We start from the raw sequence: 13,401 nt of genomic DNA, 5'->3' as shown, positions 1-13,401 counted from the left end.
ATTTAATAATCATTTAAAACATATACAAATTCACAGCAATTTAAAAAACTTCTTACGGCCATATCACCATTAAATTCGACCATGACTTACATATAAAAGGGGGAATAGTTAGGAATAAAATAAAATTTATTTTATCTGATAAAAATTAAAAGGTGATCGAAAAAACATGCGTAAGGTTTAATTTTTTAAATGGGATGTTATAATTGGATATACGTATGTATATACATTATACAGCTATGTCGTGAATTATTTATTTATATTTTATAACACATTTTTCACTTGCTGGTTCTATATATTTTATCCGTTTAATAATCATTTAAAACATATACAAATTCACAACAATATTGCTGATAAAGGGCAGGTATTGTGACATTTAGATAAATATAAATTAGCTTGCTCACGTATCGCTACTAATCATTACGTATCACGTATCGCCAGCTAAAAGTTAAGGGCCACACAACTCATATCACTGAAGTAAACGATGCTTTTAGCTCTGTATTATAATATGCTATAACGACGAATTTAAACTCTCTGCTAGATAAGACTTGAGAGCGACGAATTGTTTCTAATATATATTAATATAGAATAGTGTTATTATAAAATACAATATTGGCATAAGGAGAAAAAAATATAATTTTGCAATAAAATTTATTGAAAATAAATTTTTATTTACACATGGAATGAAACATAAAAATATATATTTTATTTCGATGATTCTTAAAATATATTTACAAGCTTCTCAAATATAATAAATAACTTCAAAATACATATTATAATAATTATTTGCTTTCTTAATATACACAAAATAACAACAAAATAAAACAAAAATAGCCTTCTATTTATATTTTTAACACTGCCGTTTAAAAATAAAATAATATATTTACAATTACTGAGCAATTAACATTTTTTATACAAAAATATAATTATATATTTTAAACTATTTTATATTTAACCTATGCTTTAATATATACTATATATTGATTTAATTTTCAACAAAATTATATAAAATATAAATACAAAGCGTTTTATTTACAAAAAAATAATAAACAAATACATACATATTTTCCTTTAATATTAAAAGCTTATTTGAGCATCTTAAAGTAATTAAGGTAAACCAATAATTTTTATTTTTTATAAGTGCTATAATAGGAAGTGAAGCTTATTGTTTTTTTTTTAATATGAATGTAACAAGTCAATATTAAGTCGGTTTAAAAATTAAAGAACACTTTAGCTGAAGTGATAAATGCGCCAATCGCTCCGCTTTTTTCTTCATTCGTGTCGTAATACGAGAATAACATAATATATTTTTAGGCTGCCCAGATTATTATAAAAAAAATACTAAGCCTCGCTTTGGAACATGGTTTTAATAAATGTAAATCTATGGAGTATTTGTATCTAACTCTGATATGTTTCTATGCATAAATATAATGGAAGGGTATAATTATCTCTCTCTTGTTAAATTATGTACATTAAAGTAAATATTTTATATACATATATAAGTTATCACGTGAGTACATAATTGTATTCTTAAAAATGTTGTACTTAATTAATTTAAATTAAATTAAATAAAATTGGCACTATGCATCATTTCTATTATTATACATTATTTATATATTTACAAATGCACATACAGTACCACATATAACATAATATATTAAATTAAATTAACTATTTGAATCTCTCCACCTTTCTTTATCTCTCTCCTTATCAACGTTAATAATATACTATCACCAAATTCTATAAATGGTCCCAATGTATTTTTATTTAATACATCATCAACCATGTTGACGTCCGTACCTTTGGTAAATTAATATTTATCAGATAGTCACCTATTTTCGATATCGTGATTCGTTTTGAGCTTTTGTGTAGAGTTTTTGTGTAAATCTAAATATTGAAAGATGTCAGAGCTACTTTTCTTTAATAACGTATCTTTGCAAGGTTTTATTTTTTCGTCGTTTATGTTTATATTTGTCGATTTTTTTAAAGTATGACCCAAAATGAAGTCATTGACAATTTTCAATGGACTAAGACGCAAGCTTTTAGTTGGACTTCTCACACATTCCTTAACTTCATTTGAATCTTGCTTTTTAGTTAGTAAAATTTCATTTAAATCATTATCTACTAAGAAAATTGAATTTATTGCTTGTGGTGAATTAAGCGGAGTCATATTATTGAGCTCTTTTTCTTCATTATTCATTCTATATTTTAGTGTTTTAGTCGAAAAGTTATCTGATAAATCGTTGCTGTTCTCTTCGTTAAATTCAATATCCGTAGAAAAATATTCATCACTACTAAAATTGTATAGAATAGTCTGTTTATCAGACGCTGGTAAAAACACTTCATCGTCTTCATCGTATTCTTCAGTGTATGATTCAATCATATATTGTGAAGTTTCTACTTGAGATGTAGCTGGAGCGCTTTCGTCCTTTTGTTCATCGGATATTGAAGGTACTTCTGATATCATCCATATTTTACGACGATGTAGATTTTCAGGAGAGTTCGTTTGGCCAGATTGGCCAATACAGTTTGACTCCAAAGAAGCTGGTGATGCGGCTCTTGAAGCATAAGAAGGCTCAATTGATAAAGTAGTAAGTTCAGCGGCCTTTTGTCGAAGCCACACCGGTGAGTCGACGTAAATTTTCGGTTGATTGTTATGAATTGTGTTGGAGCGATTCTCTAAATTAGATAATCTGCGCTGGTGTTGCGATATGATAGACGGTTTATAATAAGTTTCGCTAGGCGGATTCGACTCTTTCAAGCCGAACATTTTATAAATTAAACTCTTGAGTGCCGCTCTAAAGTCTTTCAAGTGATAAGCGTACAATATGGGATTTACAGCTGAATTCAAATGGGATAATATGATACAGAAATCCGTCCACGTCGCTCCTATGTAGCAATCCGGACAGAAAGCTTTCACGCAATTGATTGTGTAAAGTGGTATCCAACATATAATAAAAAATAATACAATTATAGATAAGTTTTGAGTAGCCTTCACTTCGCGCTTCTGAGCTGCGCCCAGCATTCGCAACATTGTCCCGCCGTTTGAGCTTCCAGGATTCATCACGACGTTGCCGTTTCTCAAACTGCTGCCTCTGGATGGATTCATTGTTACTATCTGCTGTAGCTGTGAATATAATAAATACATTATAAAAATATATACAAATTTAATAATAAAAACTTATTTATTTGTACCTTACCTGCTTGACAACTACTCGATATATGTGGGCGTAGAAAGCTGCTAAAATCAACGACGGTGTTATGATTGTGGCAAAGTACAAAAAAACCAAGAAGTCGTAATCCATAACTTTGACGAAGAAGCACGAGATATGATCTGAAGTTGCAGCATGCCAACCGAAGAGTGGTAGAAAGCCAATGATTGATCCAGCAACCCAACACAAGCTTATTATCACTGAAAATAAAAATAAAGAAGCATTAAAAACAATAAAATTTGGGCTGTTTAAAGAAGGGTTTATATTGAACTAGTTTTAAAATAGCAATATTTTCAGAAAAGTGTAGGGTTGTCAAATCTCTACCTGTTCACTCTTATGACTACACAAATATTCTAATAAAAAAGTCGACGAAAATAAACAAATCTAATTGCACCCCAAAATCTTCATAATTGGCGTAATCCAGCACAGCCAAACGTATATAAGCCCAAACATATCATTCACTTTCATGTCACTTCTATTTAGAATTTACTATCTACAAGAACAGAATTCACCCCACTTACACCGACTATCGGCAGAGACTGTAAAGACCAAAAAATCAGCCGCTTCCCTCTTCACATCAACCCTGGTTTAGCTACTATGTTTGAAATCCCGATATTTTGAGATTACTGTGATAAAGATATAGATTCAGAATCAGAAATAGCTACATAACTTTGCCTAAATGCTTTTATATATTAAAAAAACACGCTGATATTTACTTCTACTCAAGTAAAAATATCTAAAACTTGTTTTTATATTTAAAAGCGATTTTTCGAATCGAATTTTACAAAAAAATAGGGTAAAATATTTTTTCTCAAATCTAATAATTTTCTTTAATATAATTTATGGGGGACCACACAGATAGGTCCTCGTTTGTGGGGAGATCTCATTTTTGAAACTAACAAGGATAAACTAGACAATAGTGCGATCACACAAAGGCTCTCGTTTTGAATAAATATTTCTTTGTTACAAAACGGTCACGGGAAACAATATATCACCGGAAGACAAATAGCAACGTAAGGTCACAATATTCCATATATAAAATATCCATCAAGCAAATGTCAATTTTTAAAGGCATATACTTATTTCGATGTTCTAAGAAGCGAGTACAATGACTGGCTGGATGATTGCTGCATGATTGTGGTTGGTGAGCAAGCTTTGCAGCCCTGAATACTTAAGCCAAGTCTCTTGTATGTTTGTGGAGTCCATTCGACAGTTAAAGTAACCAGATATCCTCTTGTCGCTTTTCTTAACCTATAAATAATCTGAACTAATTGTTGATCTTCGCCTGAATTAATCACCGCGTGAAAAATGATCTCCAAATAACGTTTCAGCCATTGTATACATATAACTAGTAACTAAATATATTGTCTTTTGAATATTCGTTGTGACAACTTAGATAATAAAAACCATGTCACCTTAGAATCACCTGAAGACTAAATATAAATATACATGACCAAAACATACAGTGTTTTTCGCTTTTATTTGATATAAAGTAAATATGATATATCTGAAATTGATTATAGTCGTCACATTTGTAATTTTAATGTGTCAGTAATTATATATAAACAGTAATATTTTTATAAAATTAAATTCATTGAGAGAGAAGAGAAAATTACTAAATTGCTTATTAAGTTGAAAAAACGACTTATAAAGACTAAAAATAATAAGCTTTAAATATAATTAACAACGATAAAAACTAATTTCGTTTAATATTTTTCTTTCGTAATTAGATACATACATTTTTGTTGTGTTCCCAGCTACAATATTGTCAATGTTGTTTGCAAATTATCTTGTACGAACGCGGTACGAATATTAACCAGAAGACGCAAAACTTAGGCGCCATTTTTCTTAGCCTTACTGGTCATTTCTCGCATTAAACTAAGCCGCAAAAACATGTTAAATATTATCACTGTAGGGATGTGTGAAAAATGTTAATATTGACAAAGGTCAAGATTGTCGTCGACAACAATAATTTATTATGACCATAAAGTTTTATTTACATATGTGACGCTTCAGTGGACGAAAATTAATTTACGTCAGTACCCGGCTTATTCTTAAATGATGTAATTAATCAAGTAACTGCATGTATTAAAGGGTCGTGGACAGGGCAAACTTTTAGTGAACTTAAATTTTACCGTTGAATTTGCGGTTTGAGTAACTGATTAGATCAGTACGTGATGGTCGAAGGTTTCAAAGTTTCTGTGGTGAAAGTAACCCCAAATTAAACAACGTTTGTAATGAATTATATATGTATATGTAGATCGCGATTGTGCGACAAAGCACAAAATAAATACATGTTATGAATTACAGCTAATTTCAGGTTATATTTGAGTGTAAAGGATGTTCCGAGGCATGAAAACACGCATGTCTACATTGTTTGCCTATATATAGACTAGAGACAGATACTTCAAATATGTACGCATATATCGAAAAATTTTATACATTCTGAACCGCTTGCGACACACATACCAAATTACTGTTTTACATACTGAAGTGTCAGTTACGTCCAGGAATCCAATATTGTACAAAAATAAAGATTGTTCTGTAGAATACGAAAGGTTATCGAATAAAATCCTATGTTTGTTGTGTGTTACGTTTCAATTTTATTTTTTACAATATTTTTTTGTATGCACGCGTGTTATAAACAGTTGTTAAAAACCTGTGGCTAGTGAACGCGGAAAATTATTGGAAACTACTGCGACGTTAAACTTTAAATCCGCGCGCTCCGGTGATGTACACTCAGTGTACATGTAAAAACACGAATATCATTACACTGAAATTGAGCGTACCAAATATTTTTTTTAGTTGAAAACTTTTAATGCAAAGCAAATGAATCCGACTGACAACTCTCATACATGTGATTTGATTTTCAATTTTGCTAACAGTATATTTATTTTTATTACTTCTAAAGATTTATTTTATATTGTTATTATCTAATTTAATATATTAGTGAATAACATGGGAATGCAAAAAATGTTAAAATTTCGTTTTACACATTTATGGAGATATACATATAATAAGATAGATCACAGTAAAGGAACGGTTCGGTAGTAAAGAGGGGATAACAATAGTGTTAGTTTGCAAAATCAATATTTAGATAAAAAGAAGGTTGTTTTACCTTGCAGCAACAGCTATAATAATAAAACAATTATTCTTACACGGTTCAATATTTTATTAAGAAGTAAATCATAATTTATACCATTTATTAAATAAAAATATTACTAAAAGTATTTTTGATCAAAACACTAAAATTTGATTTAAAAAATTCGGAAAGTATTTAAAAATCAAACAAATTTGAGTTGTAAATTACTATAATTAAATACAAACTTAAATAATATTTAAAATATATAAAAAAATATATATAGGTACGATAATTTTGTCACGTTATTGGTCAATATTTTTTTAGAGTGGGGTTTTTTCCATGAATCCACTGGTTGTTATATCAATTATTTTACATTGTTAGTTTTTTCAAGTCAATGTAATTTGATTGAAGCTAGTTTAATTTTTAGATATATATGTAAAAGCGATGTAAAAGTTATCCTGAATGTAAATAGTGATTTATATAGCTTTTCAGGTGCCACTTACTGAAAATAATTTAAAAAATCCATCATGTACAGTTTCTTCAGTAAATTTCTGCGATTTATTTATTGTAAAAAAAGCGTTAGCCCAATCTGTTATAATGATGTATTTAATAACTACTAAAAAGATGCAATCTGATATATTTAATAACTACTAAAAAGAAGACACCAGAGGGAAATAAATATGTTCAAATATAATTCTACCCTTCATATATTTTCAAGGAAAAATGTTTACTTACATTAGTATAAATGTATTTATTTATTAATGAACACTTAGTTATTAATACAGCTCAAAATATAATATTTAACAATCAATGGTTTGAGGACCACCCATGATCGTCGTGACAAAATGAGTGGACTTGTTAAAATCGGCACCCCGACAAAGCCGCGCCGTCATAGCCGCCCAAAGTCAAAACAAAATTCATTTTATAACATAGTTTTTATTTATTAATAATTACAAATATATATAGGAAAAGGGAGGCGTCTCGCTACCGCTCGCGCCGACTTTCACTGTAGAACCAAACAACCTAACCTTTTTTTAATGATATTGTATTGATTTATTTTCATTTCGGTATATTTTGTAACTGTCCAGCATCATCCAATCTATGACTAACTGTTCAAAAAGCGAATCACTGGTGATAGAGCTGTCCACAAAACAAAATAATTAGAATTAAAAAAATCATTTTCTTTAATTTTATTAAATTTTATAATTTTGATTTGCGCGGCAATGTCGGGGTTGTATTGCGCGGGATTGTCTTGTGCGGCTATGTCGGGGCGGCTTAGTCGGCGCGGGATTGTCCGGCGCGGCTTTGTCGGGTCCCCGTTAAAAGCTTATAAATAACTTTCTATAAAGAAGGTTTTTTTATTCGTTGTCGTTATACAATCGATTGCATAGCTGTGTGGATATACTAAATGGTTAAAACCATTTCCAAAAGGAGCAAGATTACCTGAATAATAAAACGGTCGGTGCCAAAATATGTCATACGCAAATATTTATTAGACAGAAAAATTTCCATTGCAACACAATGCATTACAACACAGTAAAACAATCAAAAACTACTAAGTAAATATTGAGACACCAGACTGAAATCAAAATATGTAAGGCAATGTATTTTATTAATTATAAACTATTATTACAGCTTAGATGTCATTATGAACAAGGTATATATATAAAATAATATCACTTCATAAAATTTTCTTTTTAAAATTATTCTTTAGTCTTTAGTCGAAAAAGGTTCACGAGCACTATTTTGGATATATAATTTATAATATAATGTTACCTATATAGATACTTGCATAAAAGTATTGGACAAAATTTGCTGATAAAATCACCGTCTTGGAAAAATCGAGGGAAGAAATTCAATAATTAGTGAAAGCTCTACTGATTTGGCATTATGCCAAAATACACGAAAAAGGATGTCCTCTGACGTCAAGAAATACCAATGGAAAAGGGCAAATTTATATCAAAGTTTGTTATAATAAAATACCATCCATGTGAAACTACGTGTAATCAACATTGATTTTCCATCGCTAAGAGAAATTTATAGCTGATTTATATTATTTAGCAAGATGCTCTGGTTGAATTTATCAGATTTATGACATTTGCAACATACATAGCATTCCAATTTTAAGCAATATTGATTAAAAAGTAAAAAAATATATTTTTTCATTAATCATCCGAAAAACTTCCGTGAAAAAGTAATATTCGCTAATGAATTCGTTTATTTTCCATTAATGTGCCGGAAGCGCTTTATTTTCAAGGCGGTATCGTTTTTGTTGTTGTATTGTACAATACATAGCTATATTAAATAGAAACTAAACTATATCAGCGAGTGCAACGTTCATTTTGTTCGTTATCAGTCGCTATGAGTGTTTTCTCTACGAGCTTCTGTCTGGTGTTGCCACTTATTAAATTTTCTATGGATAACATGATTGTATCTATCAACTATCACCTGCTAAAATAAGAGTGGATACATAAAACAAACATTAGATTAAATGCTATAACTCTTTTATGAACGATTAATGGTATAGAGATAAAAATTTAATTATATTGCTGACAAAATGTGTTATATTCCAAATGTAGGCGAAGCGTGACTTAAAGTTTTTCGATTGTAACGCAATAGTCTATTCAGATATGTTTTCAACACATTGACCGATTTTTTACTGATAACTCTTCGTTGTCAGTAAAATATGCTTTGTAATTTACTTGTATCTATAGAAGTGTTTAATTAAATATAATTTATGTAATTAATATTCTTGGACAGCTTTTAAAATAATGTGTCACACGCATAGCTCTAATTATAAATGAGAAAACATCTACCTAAATTATATATAATAGTTTGCCGTCAGCGCAAGAAATGCGCTTTAATATAAATATAATATATAATAATTTAATATAAGCTAAAGTGACTATGATACCAAAACTATTAACGCTTCTACCAGTTCTTTCGAAGACAGTATATATCATTCAATCATAAAAGTTTTTTAGATGCTAGAGAATATCATCCAACCATAGAAAAAATTCTCACCAATATAATGCTTGCACTATACTCTCTGGAAGTTGGCCAAGGTTGGCCAAGGACGGAGAATATAGTGGGTTACTTCGGTCGAGTTCGGTTCTGCCCGCTCTTAAATCTCTCGGAAGTTGTCCGAGGCTACCGAGAACGGGAGGTAAAGAGAGGGTAATTTAGTTGACTTTGACCGAAGTCAAAGAAACCAAATTCGGAGCTGCTTTTTCGAGTTCAAGCGGTGAGATACTTCCCCTTTCGCTCTCTCGCTTGTTAAGTGACAAGAATGAGAGAGATAATGATATGGTTTTTCGCAAACTGAGATAGAACGAGTAACTCGGTTCAATTTCAGTATGCGCGTAGGCGTCCTATGGTCAACACGCATGACGAGCGCTGCATCGTGGTCACGTGGTCAAGTTATAATACCACATGCTTATAGGGAACTTCAACAGACTCTTACTGACATCTTTGAATATTTTAGGGCACCAAAAGGGATTAATTATATTTTTGATAGTATATTAACAGATATCGTTATTATATTTTTTTCATATAAAATTAAATAATTAGTGGTACTTGATTTTGTTAAAAAATCGTTTCGAATATCCTTATGTATTTTCCTTGATTGGTTTATATAAATATCACATCATAACGAATTCTTATTTAGAATCGATGGCGACAAATTCTAGGATAGTCACAGATGTGTTCGTATTATGTAGTATCATTTTTATGCCTTATGGTATTTTGCAAAAACCGACAAAGGTTTTGCGTAAATTGAATATTTACGACCGAAAAGTTTTCACTTATATTGTATTGGTGAGTGTCCACACAAACTTTTATAATTATCAGTAGCGTAATTTGAATAATATGACAATTAAAAAATTGCGATTATTTGGCACATTATTCATATGCCAGATGTACATGACAGTAGCCGCCGTGCGGACGTCATTCAGGCCCGCCGTCCGGACGGCATATGAAATTTGTGTCAGTGTGGCCGCTACTTGGAAGTCGGCGACCTCAGCCGACTTTAGTTGAACTTCGGTTCGGACAGCTTCCAGTAGTGCAAACATAACATTTGAATAAAAATATGTGCTCTACTTAAATGTTAAAGTCATATATAATAGTCAAATACATGAGAATCAAGCAAAAAATACAACTGTAAGAAAGATATCAACAGGAACAGAGGCCCTTTGTCTACATGTAGTGCAATATATTATTCGCCCGATTTTTAACTACATATATCAATATTCAAAAAATGGATCCAATATTCGTAAAAAAAATCGTTTATGCTATCTAGAATAAATTTTTTTAAATCTTAGAATGAAACAATTTAGAAACACAGGTAGCCCTTTTTTCTTTCAATATACCCGAGTGACTAGTGCCGCTCAAAAATCCATATTTTTATGCGCCTTTATTTTGTTTCGAAATGCGGGGCAACGAGATGCTTCTTCTAAACGCATTTAAAAAACAATTTTTAATAGAATGTTTATCGGCGGTATCTACTATGACCGAAATTCGTAGAATTTGTTCGTTGAACGAAACAAAATGTTGGAAACGCGCACTCTTAATTATTGATTAAAGATTATCTCAAAAACAAGTGATCATTGCAAATTTTTGTAAAGTATATAAAAAAATTTTTGCAGATGATACCGATAACCTCTTAATTTGTAAAATCTACCGTTTAACTGAAATGCGCTATTGAACTAAAGACAGCAAGTAATTTCAATTAAATACATCAAGAAAAATCGATTCTTTACCGATAACGATAAACCGAGAAGCGTGTTATATGACAGAATCACGATGTACTTTGGCATAATCTTGGACGCAAAGTTGCGATGGAACGAACAAGTGAAAATTAAATTAAAATTTTGACAAATTATAATATCTTTTCGAAAAACACTTGAATCGAATTGGCAATATATAATAAAATGATAAAGCCTATATGGATAAATCTAGTTATGTTTAGCTATAAAAATGATGACATAAGCTCTGTCTGCTTTAGCATATAAATGATAAGCAAGTTCATTAGCTTGTATGCGATTAATTAAAGGTCATCTATTGAGACCTTTTGATAATCACGAGCGAACATTTTTGAAAAAGATGATAATCGTTACCGATTATTTTTCCGAACCACTGCACCTGAGGCGAAATTAATTATAAAAAAATACAATCGTACAAAAAAAGCGGGAGCTGGGGTGCGTCGTACGACTATAGGAGCTCAGTTTACACTAGGGATGTTATAAAATAAGCTTATAATTATGTTTTAAAATAGCGGCTACTCAAAAAAATCGTAACTCTCGTGTAAAAAAAGTTTTATGTTTTAATTGTTATTTTATTTTAATATATTTCAAAACATTTTTCTATTCTTACTTTTTTCTAATATTTTTTAAACAAAGATTATTTTTATCAACACTGTTTATATATTTTGAGCGTATGACGTATACATATTTTACGTTCAATAATTTATCTTAGACATGTTGTTGACTGGTTTATATATAACACAGACTTAACAATGTTTTCATAATAAGGTGGCTTATGGCTCCAATGAAGTGTAACCAAATTTGAATTTGACTTTGATGCAAGTGTGACAAAACGTGTCGGGCTTTTCACGGTGTAGTAATTCCGTCGTCGAAAGGAGACATCCGTGCCGGGAATGGCATACCCGACAAGTCGACTAATGTTCCTTCCATTCCATTAGAAATGGTCGACTACTCTTCGGCTTTTCCGGACAACACAATATTGCAACCCATGACGTCGGCTGTGAACGATAACTCGCCCTTAATATTAATTTTCAGCCTTGGGGTGCGTGAGATGCCAACATCTGGAATGACAAAATTCTCCCAAAATCACTCTTAATATCTTTCAGGATTACGCCTAACACGACGAATATATATTTAGAGGCATTTGGGAATTTAAAGCATTTATGATAAAATTCCGTGCCTGCGCCGGATTTTCTTCTTACACGATATTTTCGGTTCAATATAAAGTTCAAGGGTGACAAAGATGCTATCGAGGACGTGAAAATATGACTCAAACAGACCATTTGAAAGTTTTCAGACTAGAAATGCGGCTTGCAGACGACGGAATAAGCTCACTTGAAATTTGAAGAATTTAAGTGTTTGTGAAAAGTTTCGAGAGAGCTTTAACAGACATTTATATATTAATTAATTAATATAATAAGAAAACAAAAAACATTTAATCCGTTTTAAATTATTACGATGTGCTATATAATATTTATTATATAATCAATTTGTGGTATAAATGCAATAAATTAATTAAATCGACTTACAACTTCAACAAGTCTTTATCTTAGAAGATTGATAGGATTAAACGAGTAATATAAATCAGATCAAAAGTAAAGCATTATAAAATCGTAGCTACCACTTGCGAATATATAATATGTATGTAACTGTATAGCTTATAAAATAGCTGCACAGTGTTCGTTGGTATTTTTGTCATATTTTATATATGTGTACTATTCAATTCAAGATTCTATAAAAAATAATCTTTCATTTGTTTATCTTTTTATAAGATTATTTTTAATTGTATTTACTAATTTGATACTAGAAAATGTAATTTTAAAGAAAAAAATCTTCAATAAAAAAATTTTTCGGCTAAAGTTATTAAGTATAATTAAACAAATTACTGTAAGAAATTAGTAGTTATTATGTAAAATAAATTACTGCAAAATAATAGTTTCAAGAAATTTTATTTAGGGAAATTACACAAAAAAAATGCTTTGCAAAAAAAATACTAGCTTTTAAAATATATGAAATAATTAATATAAAAAATTTGAGTGGAAGAGCTTAATATTTTTTCGGAGGCGTAACATTTCACGTTTCACCATTGTTATAAGAAAATCGTTTCATAAATCTATTTTAGAGTAACTAGTAAATATTATTCACTGGCTTATTATAGACTGATTGTAATTGTCTTTAAAAATACTACTATGGAGCTTTTTTGCCTGAGAAGCTTGTTTAAATGTCGCACAAATTCAATGTTACAAGAATATGTAGCGTATTGCTAACTTCACTGCTATAGATTGTGTGGTACATTCTTTTCAGTGATGATATTTTTTTTCCAAGCATATATTTCGCTAATCTTAAACCA

General features: G+C 30.3%; 1 protein-coding gene across 4 annotated transcripts in view; it reads right to left on the bottom strand.

Moving 5' to 3' along the window:
- Positions 1–849: 849 nt before the first annotated feature.
- The window catches only part of AdoR (Adenosine receptor), a 52,205-nt gene continuing 39,653 nt past the window's right edge, over positions 850–13,401 (bottom strand). For 2 of the 4 annotated variants that reach the window (XM_088183748.1, XM_088183749.1), the window contains exons 2-3: positions 3,198–3,409; positions 850–3,124 (exon numbers count right to left, since the gene is read on the bottom strand). In XM_088183748.1, coding sequence (XP_088039874.1) covers positions 1,826–3,124; positions 3,198–3,409 — 1,511 coding nt within the window. In that variant the 3' untranslated portion in view covers positions 850–1,825. Of the gene's footprint in view, positions 3,125–3,192; positions 3,410–4,288; positions 4,461–13,401 lie in introns of all 4 variants that reach the window. The other 2 variants (XM_088183750.1, XM_088183751.1) reach the window with 2 other exon arrangements.

The sequence above is a fragment of the Plectrocnemia conspersa genome, unplaced genomic scaffold, assembly GCF_051122295.1.
Source record: "Plectrocnemia conspersa isolate PC_06_02 unplaced genomic scaffold, ASM5112229v1 ptg000003l, whole genome shotgun sequence".
Lineage (NCBI taxonomy): Eukaryota > Metazoa > Arthropoda > Insecta > Trichoptera > Polycentropodidae > Plectrocnemia > Plectrocnemia conspersa.
Note: the sequence above shows the minus strand (reverse complement) of the source record. Positions and strands in the feature narration are given on the sequence as shown.